This window comes from Notolabrus celidotus, chromosome 6 (assembly GCF_009762535.1).
Source record: "Notolabrus celidotus isolate fNotCel1 chromosome 6, fNotCel1.pri, whole genome shotgun sequence".
In the NCBI taxonomy this organism is placed as follows: Eukaryota; Metazoa; Chordata; class Actinopteri; order Labriformes; family Labridae; genus Notolabrus; species Notolabrus celidotus.
The window spans coordinates 13658998-13680050 of record NC_048277.1 but is presented as its reverse complement, the minus strand read 5'-3'; the positions used below and the strand labels follow the sequence as shown (position 1 = coordinate 13680050).

The 21053-nt window shown below is 41.1% G+C and overlaps 3 protein-coding genes across 4 annotated transcripts; 1 reads left to right on the top strand and 2 right to left on the bottom strand.

Annotated features, from left to right (window-relative positions):
- Nucleotides 1-17: 17 nt before the first annotated feature.
- Nucleotides 18-8342, bottom strand: agbl2 (ATP/GTP binding protein-like 2). 2 transcript variants are annotated; one of them, XM_034685735.1, is made up of 22 exons: nucleotides 8096-8342; nucleotides 7199-7259; nucleotides 6873-7001; nucleotides 6355-6528; nucleotides 6126-6233; nucleotides 5613-5763; nucleotides 5253-5508; nucleotides 4200-4601; nucleotides 3921-4063; nucleotides 3277-3436; nucleotides 3046-3172; nucleotides 2870-2970; nucleotides 2607-2719; nucleotides 2425-2503; nucleotides 2128-2250; nucleotides 1780-1899; nucleotides 1605-1685; nucleotides 1422-1514; nucleotides 1121-1208; nucleotides 463-618; nucleotides 353-377; nucleotides 18-251 (listed from the first exon to the last, which is right to left on the bottom strand). In XM_034685735.1, the coding sequence occupies exons 3-22, from the start codon at nucleotides 6982-6984 to the stop codon at nucleotides 44-46; spliced, it is 2820 nt and encodes a 939-aa protein (XP_034541626.1). In that variant the 5' UTR covers nucleotides 6985-7001; nucleotides 7199-7259; nucleotides 8096-8342; the 3' UTR covers nucleotides 18-43. The 2 variants fall into 2 exon arrangements, with proteins under 2 accessions (XP_034541626.1, XP_034541624.1); XM_034685733.1 differs by lacking the exon at nucleotides 8096-8342 and adding an exon at nucleotides 7563-7662.
- A 632-nt stretch (nucleotides 8343-8974) lies between these two features.
- On the bottom strand, nucleotides 8975-17233 carry fnbp4 (formin binding protein 4). Its single transcript, XM_034685785.1, has 17 exons — nucleotides 17036-17233; nucleotides 16466-16543; nucleotides 16242-16372; nucleotides 15571-15745; nucleotides 15117-15264; nucleotides 14851-14953; nucleotides 14395-14739; nucleotides 14053-14245; nucleotides 13807-13946; nucleotides 13621-13725; nucleotides 13184-13317; nucleotides 12005-12165; nucleotides 10624-10913; nucleotides 10387-10504; nucleotides 10023-10216; nucleotides 9614-9771; nucleotides 8975-9515 (listed from the first exon to the last, which is right to left on the bottom strand). The coding sequence occupies exons 1-17, from the start codon at nucleotides 17157-17159 to the stop codon at nucleotides 9425-9427; spliced, it is 2688 nt and encodes an 895-aa protein (XP_034541676.1). The 5' UTR covers nucleotides 17160-17233; the 3' UTR covers nucleotides 8975-9424.
- Nucleotides 17234-17982: 749 nt separating this feature from the next.
- LOC117814567 (seipin-like) lies at nucleotides 17983-20930 on the top strand. The gene has a single exon (XM_034685967.1). The coding sequence runs from the start codon at nucleotides 18283-18285 to the stop codon at nucleotides 19558-19560; it is 1278 nt and encodes a 425-aa protein (XP_034541858.1). The 5' UTR covers nucleotides 17983-18282; the 3' UTR covers nucleotides 19561-20930.
- Nucleotides 20931-21053: the final 123 nt, after the last annotated feature.

The following is a 21053-nucleotide window of genomic DNA, read 5'->3' as shown; positions in this document are numbered from 1 at the left end:
GAAACATAATGCAAATCTTTTACGACAAGAAATCCTTTTAATTTCATGAATCAGTGATGCAGATGGCACCCTTTGAAAAACCTTCTTCCCGCTCTTCGGTCTCTGTTACATCTTCATTTGAGGAATCCTCTAACAGAAAGTATGGTTCAGAGTTTTTCTCTCTAAAAAGGGGCCAGCTGCTTGACTTGTCAGTGGTCAAACTTGAATGCAATTTAATGTCAGGAATCTTCTGGATGTAAAGAGGAGGAGATCTGCCAAAGGAAACAAACATAGTTGTGACTTTGAATACCTTAACATACGTACAGTTATATAACATCTGTTGATAAGGATATCATGACTCTGTGAGGGTTACCTTTGGGGTAGAGGAGGTTGCAGCCCTAAGAGGGAGATCATTTTTAATACAAGACAATAAGAGCCTAACTTCATTTGACTGAGAGATCATGAGAACTACATTTGACAAACCTCTGTGGGCTTTACGGGAGACTAAGGACGGTTGACCGCTCTGATGCTGTTGCTGGTTGGATTGTATGAAATGTGGTGAAGCTGGAAGATGAGGACTGAGGTGCAGTAGCTGAGTAGAGCACCTCCATTGACGTGTCCCCCCTCTCACTGGTCCATCTGTGAAAGCATGAAGAGTATATTGTCCACTTATATTTGAAAATTAAAGGAAACATGAAAAACACTGTCAACTAGGCCAGCCATTCCCACACTTCAGAATGGTGCAGTGTTGAAAATCCAAAAATACTCTGCGGTCTTCAAAAACCTTCACTTCAACTTCAACTAGGAGGCAGTTATTTCCCAGATACATATTTAAGTTAACTGAAAAGAAAACATTTGTTTAAAAAGGAAAAATGAATGCAATGCAAATAAATATTCAATCCACGTTCACGTTACAATTCAAAGCACCAAAATATGCAAACATTTAAAATTGTAAAACTGAAAATACATAATTACATGTATCGATTTTAAATGACTTTACAGCCCACATGCAGGACTTTAATGGCACATCAGGAGGCAACAGCCTTCACTTTTCAAATCACTGATCTGGGTCATTACCATCCATTGTGACTGAATGAAAAACTGTTGCTGTAAGAACATTTTCAGACATGATGAGCATTACCTGAGTGAGGTGTGTATGTGCCATGACGTATACTTGGTTTTGCTTTGCAATACAGGTATGAAGCTCTCATGTTGTCCAGAGAATTGTCCTAAAGAAAGAAAATATTCTTTAAAACAAGACAAAAATTCTAAAAAGCTTCTGATTGTATTGATAAAACTAATAGAGGGTATGTGCGAGAATGTACATGTGAAGACTGACTGATCATTTTAGTTATAAGTCAGTCACATGTCACATGTAACAATTATTGTTTAACAGTCTGTGATGAGGAAGTGGTTTTATGAACAAGTTCAGTCATCTGTACCTTGACAGGCGCAGAGCCGTGCCATAGGGTCACTGGAGTGAGCTCCTTAGTGGTGGCAGGAGAGATGATGGGCTGTATAATCAGGCCATTTCCCTTCACAAAGAATTAAACATTAGCAGGGCACAGCAAAGAAATCTTTCTCACCGACTCTGTCTCCTTAACTTCTTAAACTCTGCTTCCTACCAGCCATTTTTTTCTGAATTTTCCAATAGACTGCTCCTGAGAGTTTTCTTCAACTGAGTTCTCCCGAGGCATCTCAGACTCCTGTAAACATCATTCCCAAATTAATCTTGTTTAAAGTCAACATCATATAAGTCTGACAAAGCAGTACACTGCTTAATGTGTCATTCCGCCTTACAGTATTGGTGATGTTGCATTGCTGGACGTTTGGCTGTGTGTTGCTGTTTTCTCTCTCTGGTGGCTGCCTGTTCCTCTCTTTGTGACTCCCCAGGTGTTTATTCATCTTCTCTGGAGTTTGCTGCAGATGAAACATGAGCATAATAATCTCACTCTATACTTTTATTCATCTAAATAACATCTTGTTCATCCTCTTTTGCCAATTCACAACATACTATTTTGACACAAAAAAACATAGGTTAAGGGTGTTGTAAACACTGCTTCTGCCATACGTACGGAATACTGTGAGCCGATTGGCATTAGCATGTTTGTGTGTATGACTGTATACATTTGGGTCAGCCAGTTTTACCATTTTTGTGATATTGCCTTGCAGGACTTTTGGCTGTGTGTTATTGTTCCCCCTCTCTGCTCGCCGCTTGTTCCTCTCTTTATGACTTTTCAGGCGTTTCTTCTTCTTCCTCCCAGGATTTGACTTTTGACAAAAGCATGGAAATGTAAAATATTTAAAAATGGGTACTGGACAAGGTATGATTTTAGAGTCATTTTTGTCAGGTGCCAAAAGATCAATTAATCCAAATGTCATGTCAAACCCTAAAAAAAAAAACAAGCCATCATGTGTATAAACACGGTACTTAAGTGGGGTTACCTCTTTGTTGGCAGATTGGGGCTGGTTCAGTAAATGAACTGGGGGTCCATCAGATTCAGAACTATTTGAACCACTGGTGCTGTAAATGCAAACAAGAGAAAAGTTCAGCTGAATAAGAGAACATTTTATACTTATCTCTTTTTGCATGTGTATTTTAGATATTATGAAAATGTCCTTATCACCTGGTTTCCAGGTCAGACACAGAAATGTTACAGTCAGAGCCAAAATCCCTGCCCAGCCTCTCTCTGACCTTCTTTCCCATCAGAACTCCAAGCTCTGTCAGACAGTTACTGACCTGAAACAATAAGCAGAGTAAACATAAGAAACCGTGCACACACAAGGCACACATAAATAAATCAGAGTCTGAAAAGTAAAGCTTTTTCTTTATAAGTCCAACAAATATGTGTCTATGAGTTGTAGTCAGACATGCTTCTAAGTCTCTCACCTTTGCTGGATCAGGGTCGCAGTAGTCCAACAGGGTGTCACAGAAGTGAAAGCCGAGGGACTTCAGGTCTCTAGAGGTAAAATGTGTTCCTCTCCTGTCCCCTATCAGTGAAACAGATGTCAGACCTCACATGTAAAACAATCAAGCTCAATACACATACACATAAGGAAACTCACCGAGGGTGGAGCCTCCAAACGTAGCCTCCATGGTGATGCTGTTTTTAATGCCAAGTTTCCACATGGCGATTCTTCCAGTTCCTTCTTTATTCTTCTGCACCCGGAACTTACAGCTCTTAAAGGAGAACTAAAAGATGAGACGAGAGCAATCAAGATGTTAAGACCGAAGTGTTGAGTGTGTTAAAATAGAGCTCTTGAGGGTTCTTGTGCTGGCTTGGAGCCCTGTGTTACCTTATTACTGGCATTCTTGCTCATCATTAGTGGAAAGACTCTCTCATGGAGCTTCGGAGCAGCATCACTTCTGCTGTTACAGCCATACATGAAGACATTGTTTTTACGGTTGTGACCATGAAAGTCACAGTACAGAATGACGTCTCTTTCAGCCATTAACCTGGGGGAAGTAAACAGCATGACATGAGAATGTAGTAAAAAATACAGAGTGTGCAAACTCCATGTTAGAATCCATGTTGAGTCTTTTACACTTTACTTTTTAAGACTTAATTGACAGTAAAAAAGTTTGGGGCATCGCATTTCTTATTTTACAGACAACTACAGAATGCAAAAATGGTGACTATGCCAGGAAAAGTTATGTTACAAAGTCCTTGATAATGTACTAAGTGAGTGCATGATATTGATTTTAGAATCTTCTTTGAGTTGTTTTTCCATCCAACTACACAATTAACAATAATAAAGAGAATATATTAAAGAAATAGAAAAATAATGTTAGATCTGTGAAATTCACTGTCTAGATAGAAAATTGTTTCAACATTAATTTAAGAAAGATGAATAACGAAGTGTTGATACAATAAATTGCTGGGTTCAGATAAACAGAGCACTGCGCATAAATAAGTTCTCGACATGTTTTTCTGTCTTACCTTTCCACCATGTTCCGTGTGTGCCACACTGAGGGAAAAGAGTCTCTGAGCACTGTCTTGTACTTTCTGTTGAGGTCCCTTCCTGCCAGAGAGCAGCGGTAGTTCCCCACCACCACGCCGTCTGGGTTCAGCATCGGCACCACCTGCAGCACCATGAATCCAAAAGAAAGAAATATGTGCTTGATTGTATTTTACCACTTCAGCACAGGCTTTTCACTCATTTCCTTTACCACTGACTTTATAAAGAACAGATGTGATACTATGAGTTTGAGTGTTAACCTTAAAAACAAAAGTGTCCCTCAGCAGCTTAGCGTCCTCTGAGTCTCCAAGCAGGAAGTCAAGGAATCCCTCCATCATCCAGGACCCGTTGGTTTCCCCGGGATGCACTCGGGCTGTCACTACCACTGCCTTCCTGTTCCCACTCTCCACCCTGCTGACGCTGTGAGATGTTATTGTCATCACATACACGGGGTTCCCAGCCAGGCTGTTGCACAGCACTCGCAGTTTACAGTATGATGTCACTGCCGGGTTGGAAGAGATGCTTCGTAGGTAGCGCTGCAGCCGAGAGTAGGTGTAGGGGTAGCAGTGAGCCAAGTAGCAGGTGTCTGAGCCATGGGGAAACTGGAGGGTCCAGGTGAGTGAGTACAAGGGAACGGTGTCGCTGTTGATGTCCTTTGTGTTCTAAAGAGAGACATTTTTTTTATTTTTATGAATGACTATTTCTATGTCACTTTCTTTCAATTTGAAGTCATGTTGTTCGGATGTGCTGTTGTAATTTGGGGAAATTAAAAAGTACAGAAGTTTTTTCATGTTTTTATTTCCTTACTCAAGATCTCATTCTTAATTTTAACCAACAACTTGAAGAATGAGTGGATAAAAGGTATGAAAATAAAAATGTTACCTCCATTTAAACCCATCTTTGATTCTTTGAGGGGGATTTTAGACTGAAGCACTTTTTTGTAGTTACTGAGGGCCATTTAAAAAATTTTTTAAACAAAGTTTATTTATGAATGCTTCCAATACAGCAATAATAATTCACAGTGATGACATATAATGATTCATAGAAATCACCCACCCCCTACCCACATTCAATTTTGACCTCACTCAAATGATTTCCCACTCTTCTGCACTAATATGCCATCTATTCACACAACTACCCGATAAAAACAAGGTTTTAATCTCTGAAAATGTATAGTCAGTCTATATTGACATAAACAGAAAATGACAGCTGTAACAAAAGAAGGAATGAATTTTGTTGATGACTATGTAATGATCATAACCTGTCAAGGTGCCATTTTTAATTTTCCAACTCATGTCAGTCAGTTAACGTACCTGACCAAAGTTTCTGTAGTATCTGATGTTGGAGCCAGCGCGTTGCCATCCAACACCTTTGTCCTTCGCAGCCGCCTCAGAGTAGAGAAGTGGTCTCATACCCTGAGAGTAAAGGCTACTGCTCTTCATCAGGTTGATGATGGTGAAGCGGTATGTCACTCCTGCCTTCATGTTCCTCACCCTGAAGTAAAACCACTGCGTGTGCTTCCTGGTGTACATGTCTGTGCGCAGGGTGAGCTCATAGTCATAGATACCACTGAACAGGGAGGACAAACAGGAAGCAGTAGAGAGAGAAAGAGGGTTACTAACTACCAAAGCAGTTGCAACAATTGATAAGCAAATGAGACTGCACAGACTTACACCTGCACAGCCTTCTGGAGATTCCCACTCTCAAAGCGTGACTCAAACTCCAGGGTGAAGTCTGACTGACTGATGTCATGAAAAATGGCAGTCTTGATGGGCCCCTTGTTTCCACAGACACGGGAGCAGGTGAAGTAGGGGCGCTTAGTGGCTTAAAAGAGGCAACAGAAAAAGAGTGTCTATGAAAAAAAAATGTATTTGAAGAAAAGAGATTCAATGAATCTAGCTTATATTTCTCAAGAACGGAGTACTAATGTTTATCAAGAGAATACATAATCTGCAATAAAACACTTAAAATACGCAGAAAGTTGTAATATCGACATCAAATTCACATCCTGGAGCATAAACTCAAACTTACAGTATATCCTCCAAAATACAGATGTTGTATGAATGAATCAAAGAATGTAAGATCCTATCTGTTGCAGCACTATGATGATGTTATTCACAGCAGAACAAAACTATGAATGTAATTGTTGGCACTACAAATAAAAGGTTTATGGTATCGAACATTACCATGGTCAGTGAAGTAAACCACTTTCCCTCTCTCCTCTCCTGCATGCATCGGTGCCCTCTCGTACCCTGTGGGCTGATAGAAAGGCTCTGGCTCTGGGGGGTCCCACTCTACAACACACAATCTTATGCAGTTATTACCAAATTAACAGCAATACACCTGACCTGAGTCAAGTAAAAACATTGTTTGAGCTGTTGATACCTACAGTAGTTAAATAATGTTTGAATTTACCAATGTGATGGATAATGTCGCTGATGACCTCACACTCTATGGGCCAGCGGGGATGAAAGACTGATGGGAAGTTAATCAGGTCCGGCGGTGCCGTGAGACGCAGAATAGGTCGGCAACCATCAAAATCTATGAGCAGCTGTGTGGTCCGCAGAGCCTGGTTGAGGTTTATAGATACTGACAGGAGACACGAATAACTCGTTGTAACTTGTTTACTTGTTATTTCATGCTTCTGGGACTTGATGCATCAAAGATATACATTTTTTATCAGATCCACACCCTTACTGAGCCCTGGTAAAACCAGCTTGCCCATTTGAAAGGGATTATGCTGCAGCTGAATGGTTCAATTATCTCAATCACAAAGAAGCTCTTGTTTAATATATAATGATGTAGCAGTGGGGGGATACCACATGATCAACTGTTGACTGCATATTCATTCTGAAGTTCAAAGATAATTTTGAATTCCATATTTAAGCTACGAAATACAAAATAAATGATATATATTTTTAAAAATCACTCACACTGCCTTCTCCTCTTTTCTTCCTCTTCATCTTCCTCAGTGTTTGGGTCGTTGCTGTCGGATTTTTCTAACTGGTGGGTGACCCACCACTTCCTGACTGCAGATATAGCCATGGCTGACTTTTGTCTACCTGATTGAATACAAACAGTATGATATTAATGTCTAAACCTTACTACAAAGCTGTTTAAGCACTGTGCCAAAACCCCTCTGTACCAAACAACCCCCCTGCTATCCTTCAAAATATGCAACACTGTTTCAGTAGGGATTAAACTAAGATTTATGTGTAATTCTGAAAGGCAGACAATAAAAGTCATGTTGTCAACTCACGAGAGGTTCAGACAGGTGGGAACTCCATCAAGCATCCTCAGGTGCCTTCCTGTGGCTAGAGCTGCGATGTACATGAAATAAACAGGTTGACATCCCGCTAACACTGTCATGAATCTGGACCATAGATGTGGACCATAGATGTGGACCATAGATGTGGACCATAGACTGTATAAAATAGATCTGGACCGATGTTTCCCTGAGCTGCTAACACTCATTAGCTTGTTCGATTGTCTTTCATGCTGCCTTTAACGATGCGTGTTGGTATCTTTTTCAATACTTATCAATGTCTGACAGGTACTTCTCCCGCTTATAAAATATGTAAAGTATCTAAGTTAGCAAACCGAAAAGTGAAAAGCAAACTTACCCTCTATTACTTGTGGAAAAAAAACTTTTAACAATGTGCGATGTTACCTAGCAACGAATCATCTCACTAACACTGCAGTTCCCATGGAGATGCCGTACCATTCAGAAAAAACAATAGTGTTGACGGCTTGTCTTAACAAAGAGTGAATGACGTCGAACATTTTAATTAACTTCTAATAATAGTATTGCATATGAAAGTATTTTTTTCTTTTACTACTCCCTACAATAAAACATTAGGTGTTGTGTTACTTGTTAAAAAAACAGACACTAACGGGCACAGGGCCTTGTCCACTTTTTCCTCGGTGCCTTTAGTTACATCACAACCTTATCAAAAGTTCAGTTTAATTTCCTACAAACAAGGTTTAAACTACAAGCTAAACATAACCAACATTCAATGTCAGTTAGCTACAACTGACAAAATCTACAAACTACTGCCTGAAAACTCTAATGAACTTCCTAAAAACACTATAAAAGCTACAACTCTAAAATATACGTATATACGTAATGTAATAACAATATAATATGCGATATTACCTATGCTAATGATTGAATCCAAATACTATATCACAACAGTTGTACTCAATCCACACAATCTCTCAATCCACTTCACTCCCACAGTTTGTGGAATGTGGAGGTGGTGGCTGACAGGAGAATTATGGCCAAGCTGTCTTCTTTGATGAACATTTCATTTCTATATATATTCTTGTTGAAACTCTTGTACTGTTCACCTTCCTGTTTGCTGCTGTAACTCTATGAATTTCCTTGTTGTGAGACGAATGAAGGAGTATCTTAACTTATGTGGTGAGGTAGGTTATATAGGGTATGATGACAGACGCATGGACCAAATACGTCACCGTGAACTCAGCCAGCCGATAGAAAAACTCCATTGCAGTAGAGGGGTTTCGACCTGCAGATGGCAGTCTCTAAACACATTTTCAACACAATTTGAGGAATTTTGATACCTTATGCTCAACTGCTGGGATCAAGACCTACATTGATTAACGGCACTACTAAATCCCTATATAAATATGTTTCGAGCTAAGAAACAAGTGGTTTGGGGTTTAGTTACACTTTAATTCATGTCTGAATCAGTGACCATCGTCTCAACAATACATGGTACATTTTGACTCCACTATTCAGCCTAGTATAAAAGTTAATCCAACCAATTTGCGCATCTACGAGTAGGCCTACTCATGAGGGTTTGAGTGGTTTCTGACAGTCTTTTAACCATAGACTGTATTTGACGTAAACATCAATTTTTCACAAGTATTACTAAGATTCCAAAGAGGAAAACACAATATTTGAGACTAGTAGAAATTGTGGGATCACTCCTTCATTTTTTTTTTGTTATTCCATTAAACTAAAAGGATGTAAAAAAAAAAACAACAACAAAAAAACCCACTACTAGGAGAATACTTTGAAAAACAGTTTAATAACTTTATACAAAATATACAAGCTCAATGATGTTCCCTCCCCTTTGAAAAACATGGAATATCCCATCAGGCATTTTATGTACACAGTTGTAAAAATGCACAATAAAACAGACATCCTTCCAAACAAACTGTGGTGGTCATCTATTTGGGGATTGTACAGTATTTTTGATAAACTCAAGACATTTGGCACATTTACAATAGTGGCTATAAAAAAAAGCAAGAAAGGACATTCAAACCTTACAGGTGAATAGCCGGCCACAAAAGGTTCTCTAAATGTGAATATCACGAACACAGAAAATAATTCAGTCAATAGATCCTCAAAGGAAACTAAAGCTGGGAGGATGGCAATGGCTTGAATAGGTTTAAAATAAAAAAACAAAAAAAACAAAAAACAAAAAACAAAAGGGCAATGAATGACCCGGGTCAAATGTTACGTGGTATTTGTCAGTTTCCGCTTCTTCAGCCGATCCCGCCAGTTATCAGGAAGTGCCTCAAAGTTTGCATTTTTTGAAGCTTTTCCCCTGTAGACATTAAACAGTGAAATGGTTATATACAAGTCTGACAAACATTAAATATATTTTAAAGAACAAATGATTATCAAATGAAAACTTGAACATACGTCACAAACTGCGCTTGTTTCCAGTCCTCGATGTTCTTCTTGTTGAGTTGATCTCTGTCCTCGTCACTAGAGCTGCTCTTCTCTTCTTCATCCAACTCCTTCTGGATGCTCTGCCACTTCTTCACCAGAGATGGCATTTTGATCTTACTCTTCTTTGACTGCAGAGACACAGGAAGAGATAGTTACAATTTAGGTCCCTTAAATGTTGTATTTAGGTAAGCCAGAAGCAAAGTCTGTTACAGAAGTTAAGGTAAAGAAAATCAGGCTGTAAAGAAAATCAGGCTGTAAAGAAAATCAGGCTGTAAAGGTGTACGCTTCAAAGAGTCAAAACATTATTGGTATTAAAACCTTCCATAAGTTATCCAATGTCTTTCCACACTTTATACACAATGTTACTACCCACACTAACCTTATCCTTCTTGACTTTCTTGGTCTTATCTGTGGGTGGAGCTTTGACTCCTGGGGGCTCACTGGGCGGCTGTGGTGGAGGCAGTGGTGGTTGAGGAGGCAGGACTGGGAGAGGTGGGGCAGGAGGTTCACAATGGACCAAAGGGGCAGTGACAGTTGGCACAGCCCAGTAGGCAGTGGCTGCCATGAGGGGAGCTGGAGGTAGAGAGAAAATCTTGGTAAACACTGTTTCAAGATTATTGTTTCAGGGTTGGGCAGTCACTATTTGGCTCCAATGTTAAGTCAGAGTACCTTTAATACTGTTGTCAACATATAAAATAAATGTATGTATTTACAACCGCAGATGTTTAGTGATAACTTTTTACCTGCACTGACAGCAGGCTGGGTGTAGAGAATGGGGTTGCTTCCAATAGTGATGGACTTATTCAGCTGACTGGCCTTACGTTTCTGACCCTTCCCAAAGGAACCTGTCGACTCCACAATCTGCGTTAAAGACAATAAAATAAAAGTGAATAACTGGGGTCCTCTTTTTTCTGAAATGACACATGCAGCATTAAAGGATAAACCACTTGACACATAATCATCAAAGAACAAACTTGTACCTTCATGCTGGCAGTGCCTGGCGGCAACGGAGGCCTCCCTGTGCCGTCTTCCTCGGTTCCAGGGGCTGGAGGCTCCCCGTCATTGTCATCATCCACATCCATCTCCACTTCCATGATTTCCCCATCGCTGTCTGGTGGGGGAGGGGGTGGAGGTGGAGAGCCTGGGGGAAGAGGTGGAGGTGGTGGGTGGTGGGAAGGTGGAGGTGGGCTGTCAGGAAGAGGAGGCTGAGATGGGGACCAGAAGGATGAAGCACTGGGCTGTGGAGGAGCAGGTGGGGCAGGAGAAGTTCCTGTTATTGGAAAAAAAACAAACGTTATATTAGTGATGATATCCGTTTGTCACATCATTGATACACCAAAGAAAAAAACATTGGGCATTATTTGTATTGTATTTTTTAAAAGGAGTTGTAGATGGTTAGTATTAGGGATGGGTACTGAATTCGGTACTTTTATAGGTACCAACCGAATTCCGTCAGTACTACCAATTCACGTAAAATCAAACAGTTCCACGTTTCTGTACCTAAATGAATCCTTGTGACTGTGAGGGAGTGGAAGAGGAGGCGATTTTCATTACTTTCGCCCTGCAATAAAGTTTGAGACTGATCGGGTGGACGTCTCTGCTCTCTGCACCAAATGGAGCCTGCAGCTGACGGTCGCAAGCACTCACCGCGAGGTAGAGCTGCAGGAGGATTAAGTTGAGACGGACTCTCTCACTCCGACTACTTGCCCTGTTTATAACCGTTCCTGTGTGCGTGAATGCCCAACAAGTAAGTTGTGTGTCCTGTTATTATGAAGAGACGGAGAACTGACTTTTTCCCGTCCGCAGGCATTCGTGTGTGTTAATTGATAAACTCCTTAAAGAGCAATTAGACGCCACGAGCACGTGTCAGCTAGTATATCTAATCACCTATATAATCCTGTATCTGCTCATTTCGTGTTAAATGAAATAAATATGTTAAATTAAAAAATTTGGAGATTTTATTATTAAACAAATTAACATTTATTACCACATAATACACAAAAGTAAATAAAGAACAGAGCAGGGTGTTTCTGTTTGACAAGTATTATATTTAATGCACTGTTGATACTATGCTCTTTTAAGGAGTCACTAATCAGTGATGTCACAAACTAAGCAAGTCTCATGTCCCATTCCTCTAATTCTCATGTGATCTTTTTTAAAAAGCTGTTCAGAGCAGCCTGTAGGCCGATCCTGGGATTACTTAGATACACTTATACCTCTCAATTTGAAACTTAGCCCACATTTAGAGTCGATATCCAACATTTTAACTTAAAGCTGCTGTGAGGAGTTTAACAAACATTATACATGCCAAAAAGTAATTTAAGACGTTATTAGGATGCAGCTGTAGGTTCGTAGACTGACCTGTGATTCCATCAGCAGATGTAGAGGATGTTTTGGTTTCCCCTTGGCCTGACGTCTGTGTTTGAGCTCCCTTCAGATCATCGTCCTTGTCGTCCTCTGATGGGAAGTCCCACTGGGAGGTACTGGTTCGGTCATTCACATAGAAATACCGCCTGTGCTCTCTAAAGAGTGGAAGAACAGAGATAGAAAGACAGAGTCTCAAAAGCTGGCCTAGGAACTGGATGCTCCACATGATACCCTGTAACAGTGGGGCAAGGAAGTGGACATAATAGCCATGGCAGGGGGTGGGAGTGTTGTTACGGATGGCGAATGTAGCCATCCAATAGTAGGGCCCGATTAGAGTGAGGTTCTGGGAGTGGATAGGGAACCCACCTTGCTCTCACTAACAAAGAAAGCAAAACAAATCAGCTCTAGGTCCTGAAAGTAGCATTCAGCTCACACCATGGTTGTCATATTTTGTTCCAGTTTTTTTTTGTTGACAACCATTCCCTCCCAGACACAGGAAGACGCCAGGGAGGAAACATCATCATCATCAACAACATCATCATCATCATCATCATGACCATAATCACCCACCATAGGTCAAGAAATAACATCCACAAAAAGTCAATTTGATTTACATGAGAAAGAAGAAAATAAAAAACAGGAAGACATATGAAATAGAGTAGGTCTGACCTGCTGGATCCCCGTCATTGCTCCATCTTCACAGTTTATTTGATGTGTGACACTCCGCGCTTCCAGGGCATCACTCTGTTGGCATTGCATTCTGGGGTGGAAGACCTGTAAAGTGCAAAGCTCTCCCACGCAACCAACCTTCCTACCATAACCCCCCCTCCCAATTTATCCACTGACTGGACCAGTCTACAAAGTCCCTCACAGCACAGGGCTAACGAGTCTGCGTTACAGGGGCAGGCAGGTTTATTTAACAGGAGGCAGGCTGGCCCTGAACGAATGCGCCCTCACCAGCACGGTCATGGCCAAGTGCCAGGATTGCATCACAGAAACCTGGTGAGTCTGTTTCTGGTAAGTGTTAAAATCCTCTCGGACTGGTTAAGCTTCTCCCCAAGTCATGTAACAATGTCTGCACCCCTCGGCACTGGTGGGGGTTGTAGTCACAGGGTATAAATTTTCTGTGGGGGACCAGGGAGTTTAGAGATGTGAAAGGTAAGGAGCGCGTACCTGTCCCAGTGGCAGGACCAGCCTTTAGGAGTCGCGTTAAGTTCGTAATATTTTATGTGTTCAGCAGCTTCCTGCAGCCTGCGGCGTAGATAGACCCCATTCAGAGCGCCTTCCCTCCAGTCAGCAATCCGAGTCTGGAGGAGATAGAAAAAAGAGAGATAGCGAGAAAGAGGAAGGAACAGGATGAGTGAGATTAAAGTTCAGAGGTAATGAGAGGAGAAACAGACAAATTCCACAAGATAGATGAGCTACGTGAAAGAGTAATTACAGCAAGTCTCCAGAATGACACCTTGTGATGGATTATTATGAGAATTTTAATTATTAATAACTACCACATAGCTGCCTGGTAGATGACATGAAAGAAAATTAAGTGTTGAATATTTTAGGAATCCTACTGGGAACTGTTCATGTGCAAAACTGAAAAATTATCTTCTTACCTCAGTTTGTAGCAGAAGCAACTGGAAGTTTGAGATCGCCTTCTTGTTTATCCCCAGGAACTCCATCTTGCTGGTTAAGGTGTTAGCCAGCTGTCCGATCTGAAACTAGAATTTTTGATTATGAGAATTGTGTTTCATAAGCAACTGACACAGCTGTAGTAGGGTTAGTTATTGATAAGTTGTTACCTTGAGCTCAGGTGTTTCTACTTTGAGCTCAGCCATTTCTATCTCTTCTTTAATTGGAAGTTTGGAGCCTGATTTCTCCTCAGCATCGTCCGTTTCCTTGTCTTCTACTTCTGCAACACTGTCCAGGACTTTTGGAGGAGCTACAGGGCAAATGGAGGCATTTAAAATGTGCATTTGTGGCAAAAAGTGGGATTTGAAATGCATTTCTTCCAAGTGCTGTCTGTTATCTGTAAATATTGAACTCACCTGGGTCTGTGCCGTCCTGCAGGTCTGAGCCTCTGCTGTTAGAGTCTGGGCTGGCAGCATTGAGGAAGGCAGTCTTCCACCTGTTTTTCTTCAGTAGAGGTCCTCGAGCACCAGAGGCATCTTGGCTTGTCTCAGAACAAGGACTAGAGCCCCCTGCACTCCCATCACCCTCCTCCAATGCCCGGAGCTCAGCCTAAGAGTCAAACAACAGGTAAGAACTTGGTCCCTGTTGCCTTTTATTTGACATATTATTGTTTTACATCAACTTGAAGGTTATTTCTTGCTAATAAAAAATCTAGGTTTTACTCTCAATTCAAATCATCAAATCTAGTAAAACCCCACCTTTTTCCGTTCCAGTGCAAGTTCCAGCTCCACTGTGTCTTCTTCTGTCTCCTCCTCAGCATCTGAATTATCTCTTGATCGCTTTTTGGTGCCAACATCTTTCGGGGCGGTGGGAGCTGAGTCAGGGTCCCGCAGAGGGGTGGAGGGAGATCCTGCGAGGTGAACACCTTCTCCATCAGAATCCACACTGTTCTCAGTCTCATCCAAACCTTTGATCAGTCTCTTTCTCCATTTTTCCTCTGCTTGCTTAACTTCAGATGGGATCAGAGGACCAAGCAGAGAGGCAGCCACTCCACGGCGCTCCTCCTCTTCACTTGTGAGACCCACAACACTCTCAATAACCTCCTTTTAAATAAAAGACAATAAGGTTGTTGCATTAGAATTAAGAATAACAGCACTTAAAACACCACAGAATAAATTCCATTCACATTTCTGTTAGTTGTATATGAAACTTGCCTTTGCCTGGGGCTCTTTATCCGACGTCAGGACTGCAGCAGATGGAGAACTTTCCTCAGTTTTACAACCTGCATGCACTGTGCCATTTCCATTGACACTAGAGCTTTTAACAGAAGAATACAACACACATTACACACTGCTGAGTTGTTGTGCTAGAGACACAGGCAAGAGAGTGAAAACAAGTGTACTCTATATCATGTAGGTGCAGTTATTTTTTATTCTGTCTTCAAGGATAAAGATTCTCTCTCTCAGTCAGTCCCTCCTACCTGTTGGCGTTCTGCCCAAGGCTTTGAACCTGATCAGCCAAATAGTGAGGCAGCTCCCACAACACCTCGTTGGTCACAGTGTTCCAGTAATAATAGCAGCCAGAGTTATCATCCCAAACCTCCTGCCAGTCTCCCATCTCTACACCCACTGCAAGAAAAGCATATGTATGAGCAGATTTTAAAAGCTGTAAATGTATATATATATCATGAATGAAATTATCAACTCATTGTAACCTTAAAAATGTAATCACACACAAATCAAAATTTGTCCCACCATGCAAGCAGTCTTTGTAAGTTTGGTCAATTTTGGATCCAAGCACTATTTTTTTTTTGAACAAAGTCTATAGCTGTAACACAAAAGGAAGGACTGCATCCCCAAGCTACAAAGAGACAACCAAATAGACAATTGTCTATGGGGGAGTAATTTGATATTCAAAGCAGCATAGATGCATACCTCCAGCCAGTGAGTACTGTGTGTTGTACTCAAAATTTGTGCTTTGTTCATTCTGGTCCTCCTTGGCAGCTGGCTGCTGACCATCAGGTTCAGGTTTTGGTAAGTTGGTAGTTGGGGCTGAAGGATGAGAAGCTGTATCATCTGAACTCGGTTGAGTGGTTATTGCATCAATTTCCTGGAATGGGAAGAAAGGAAGACAGTTAAACCTTTGTCAAAAGCATGCTTTCATTGGATGAGTCACACTCTTCAAAGCAATAGTCTTTGTGTAAATTATTCTGTGTTTGTGAAAATAAACTATGCCCAAAGAAAAGTCTTCTTTCGTTTTTGTACACTTTTTAGATTAGCCATATTATTTTTTAACCATAACATGCATTTCTGTATAATGAAGAGCAATACAAGGACTACTCTATAATGCAACTGGATTCAGCTGGGTTAGACCTGAAATGTACCTTTACAGGAAATAATAAAAAATACCAGTTTGCTCAACATGAACTTTAATTACATGTGAGACAAGGGAACGGATAGTGTTTTGAGCAGTATTAATTTAAGTACACTACTATAGTGACTTCCAGGCTACACTGTACCACTGACAAACAACATGTATTAATGAACGTCCTACTTTTGATGGTTTACAGAGTAAAATCAGGAAACAAGCAGCAAATTGTACTTACAGCCATAAAGTTGGCCAGTGTACTGTCGATGTCAGTTGATTGGTTGTGTTGAGAATTTGCAGTTGAACGCAGAGAGTCTCCAGCATCATCATCATCACTGTCCTCATAGGCGCCGAGCAAAGACAAGCCCTCTGCAGAAGGACACAAACAGACTATTATTGGCATGCTCGTTCAATTATGCTACTGAGAAAGACACAAATAGCCACACAGACGGAGGGACATACCTGTAGCTTTCACTGTGGGATGCTTCATGGTTGTGCGTATATCTCTCACGAATCTTTGTCCATCACCCTCTTGTTCATCTACCGATCACAATCACAAACAAAACAAAGTCAATCAAGCGTAGGAGGTACATTGTGCTCAAACAATAGCGCAGAGCATTCATGGACTGATCAACACGTAAACAGACCACGAGGCCACTCCGACCACACAGCTTTCTTCCTTACTATCAAAAACGTATAATAGAACTCAAAGTACCCGAAAGAAAAGAGTCAGATGGTCATAATCCTGATTTGGCAGACAAACAAGACTACAGCTAACGTAGCATTCTAGCGTCTAATGGATCCGCTACAAGATAAAATGTTTCGCATAATGTCTGTGCGCACCGTTTAAATACTTCTTATAAAATGTCTGTATCTGAACAGGATGCAGCTAATATGGATTTTAGAAGTTAACATGAAAGTCAATGGTTCTTGTTTTCACTGAATAGGCCTCTTCTTCTTCACACCTCGAACCTTTAGCATTTAGCAAGCTCGCCGCTAACAAGGCAGCGAGATTGTGTATTTCAAACGTACCATCGGAACCCGAGAGACCTTCTTCTCTTTCTCCAGCATTACCAGCTCTCAGCCCGGAAGGTGAAAGCTGTAGGATGGTTCTACGACCCGCTGTTCCTCCTGGGAGGCGACTTTTCTTCCCCATGATCGCTGAGTGTCGGTCCACCAGCGGCCTACTGTCCTCACTGTCTTCGTAGCAGCGGTGCTGCGTTCACGTGCTGCCAGAAAAATCGGAGAATGGAGTTTCGGATTGAGAAAATTCATTCTGAAGCTCTCGGGGAAAATAAGAGAAAGTTGGAAAACTTTTGGGATTCGAGCCGTCAAATACAATATTGTGAACTGTATTTAAAAATATTATTTATTTAAAACACTATTATGTTTCACTCTCCGGGCCCTTTCGGTTCTCTGCCCTGACATGTATCCTATGTCACAATCTAATAATAATAATAATATTATAATAATATTATAATAATAATAATAATAATAATAATACACTTAAAAGGTGCAGGATATAAGCATCTTACCTGGGATGAGACCAACAAAGGCCAGAAAAGTATAATGTGATACAAATTCATATCGTCATCACATTAAAAACTTATTTTAATAATACAAAAGATGAACGACCACAACAATTAAAAATTTACAAAACAGAGTGTCAACCAGAATGCTTGCGTCTTAAGTGAGACACGAATTAACAAAGACTAAATAAAACTAATTGTCTATTCTTTTTTTATTCAGCTCTGTAAACTGAGAACCGTTTCGTATTTTTTCTTTGTAAATCTCTGTTTTATTTTTGTTCCATTTGGACAATTTCGTTTCTCATAACCATACACTGTATATATAATTCATATTATATATACATATATAATATAATATATACATATTATACATATTTTTTTACAGTCTATGCTAATAACGAGGTGCACATGAATATAGAATTTTCTCAGCTGCTCCATAGTGGTACAAAATATTGCATCAAGTTCCGGGTCGTGGGTCATGTTTTGTATGCGGCAGCTCAGCGTTGGAATGCTAGCTTAGCTGTCCATGAGCTTACAGAGCAAGTTTAAGGAAACACCCAATGATCAACCTGTAAAAGTCAAAGATAATATCATTTATCGATCAACGCTCCTGACATGGTCTCCAAGAGAAGCCGGCGGTAACAAGCTGAAGAAGCGAGCCTGCGTCGTTGCCTGGTGTTTGTTAGTCTAATAGAATATGGGAGGGCGAAGATAAACAATTACACAGTTTCGGAGGGGAGCCACCCACCAATGTATGAACATAAAGAGGACCCACGACAGACGGAGCAGTCAGCGGGGCTCGAAGGAGGAACAACTGCTCAAACCAGGACCAGAGGAAGGTCGGTGAGTTCCGGATCAGACACGATGGGGGCCGTGATGGGTCCGGTTCTACACTGGATGCAAGATGTGGCAGCTGTCACTCTTCTCAAGACCCGGCGGACTTTGTTCCAGGCTGCCATCCTGTTTTGTGTCCTGCTTCTGCTCCTATGGGTGTCTATATTTCTCTACGGGAGTTTCTATTACTCCTACATGCCCACGGTGAGCTTCTCCACCCCTGTGCACTTTTACTACACCGCTGATTGTGATGCCTCAGAGTCAGGACTTTGTTCGTTCCCCAAGGCCAACATCTCTTTCATGAAGAATAACAGGGACCAGGTGATGGCTTATGGTCAGCCGTATCGCATATCTTTGGATCTGGTGATGCCAGAGTCTCCGGTGAATGAACAGCTGGGTATGTTCATGGTCAGGATGTCGTCTTACACAAAAGGTGGGAAGATTATTACATCAGTGGGAAGATCTACCATGCTGCATTACCGCTCCAGCCTCCTGCAGACCCTTGCTACTTTACTCTTCTCTCCTATTCTCCTGACGGGAATGACTGAGCAGAAGCAGCTCATAGAAGTGGAGCTCTTCTCAGACTACAAGATGAATGCTTATCAACCCACTGTGGGTGCAGTCATTGAGGTCCAGTCAAAGCGGGTGCAGATCTACTCATCCCAGCTCCGTATCCACGCTTACTTCACGGGTATAAGATATGTTCTGTACAACTTCCCCCTCACATCTGCAGTGGTCGGTGTGGCCACCAACTTCGCCTTCCTCAGTGTCATTGTGCTGTTCAGCTACCTGCAGTTCATATGGGGTGGGCTCTGGCCTCCAGATCAGGTTAGAGTCAGGGTCATGATGGGAGACAGCACCCGCATCAAGCAGAGGAGAGAGGAAGCTAAGAAGCGCATGGAGAAGGAAAACTCCCAGAAAGAACTTGATGCTGCCGAATCAATTGGATCTGTGACTGTGGCCTCTGAATCTGAGTCTGAGAGAAACGCCTCAGCAGCTGAGCAGTCTTCAAAAGAGCTCTCTGTGGTCCCAGAAGCCTCTGGGGCTGATGAGCCAGATTCCAAGGAAGAAGAATCTCATGATTCTGAGGGGCTTGAGGAGCAGGACAGCCAAGACGGGTCAGAGGGAGGCGAGCTGGCACAACTGGGTGAGACAGCCCTCCGACAAAGACCTGGACCCTGGATGAGCCTGTGAACCCTTCACTCTTAGTATAAGCTTAAATTTGCAGCACAATGACCCATCTCTCTTCACTAGATTGATCTGGCAAATATTGATTGTCTCACACAAACCCGCTGATTGTGCTGTGCCACATACAAATGCATGAAAATATTAACACTTGTCTTGCTTTAGCTAACAAACGACACTATGTTGTCATGTAATGAGAACAGTTTACCTCCCTTTTACCTTGACCTCTACTTATTATGTCTCCGTTTTTTATGTTATAGCACTTAGACAGTCTTGTGTTTGTGCCATCTGAGCTCTGAAGACCTCCATAGCATGTATATTACATTCCAGCTCTGACTTATAGCACAGTATCGCCTGCAGGAATCTGGCATTACCATCATCAGGTGTTAACCAACGATGTAACACACCCTGTCGTCTGTAAGGCTGCAGTTTCTCACACCTTGGCCAGCGCAAACAATAGCTGAGGGACATATTCTGACACTCCTACTATAAAAATAGTTTAGGCCATACACTGAGCAGAGACTGATTGAGTAGAGTAGCTACCTCTTACTGTAAGAAAAATGTACACTGATTTGGGATTTTCAAAAATGAATCCCTCCCTTTAAGAGGATATGTACGAAGAATCCTTGTGACACTTTTTCTAAGAGCAATTAGATTTGCAAAATGTCCCTAAAAGGTGTCTTTGTCTCTAACAAATTCTTAGAAAAAAGAAGACGTAATGGCTGCAGCCTGAGGGGCATGATACATTTGTTGCATTTATCATCCTTTTTTTTCACATAGAGACGTTCTGTCTCTTTGAAAGGGATGATTTCACTACAGTGAAACATTGCATTAAAGCTTGAACTTTTATAGGTTGGTTTTCATTCCATCAGATCTTTGTATCCAGTTACAGTTGTTGTTCTGTTACAGTGCAGTTTGTTTTCTGCAATTCCATGTTGGGAAAAATGTATTTATTGTCTTTACAAGAAAACATCAAGGTTTTAAAAGTCTATTTTAGGTGATTTGCTTTTGTTAACTTGCCTGTCTATTAAATATGCTTGTATTTAACACAAAGGAACTTAAAGTGTAGGAAGAATAAATAAATTTTCTGTTTTGAAGTTGGTGCTGGTTTTTAGTGCTGATTATGTGAAGCATCGTTGTAACATGTTTCAGCCTCTGTGTATTAAACCTACACTTTAAGGCTTACTTGGGGCGTAAGCAGGTTTTTAAGAGGGATCTGTGCAAGTTGTTGATGTTGGAAAATGTACCAAAGATATTGTGAAATAGGGATCCTGTATGGTGTCTTAAAGAATGTCTGTGTTAATGCCTCTGAAGTTACATGAGTTTGTGTTTATGTGTTTAACAAAATAAAAAAATGTTCTGCCAAGCACTTAAATTAATTAATTGTATTTCTCTTTTTCTTTCAAATGACAAAGCAGCTCCATGAGATTTTTTTTATCTGTATGAAAACATGAAAACGCTGAAGCTCTTAGGTAGTGTTTACAGTACATGTGTACCATGTA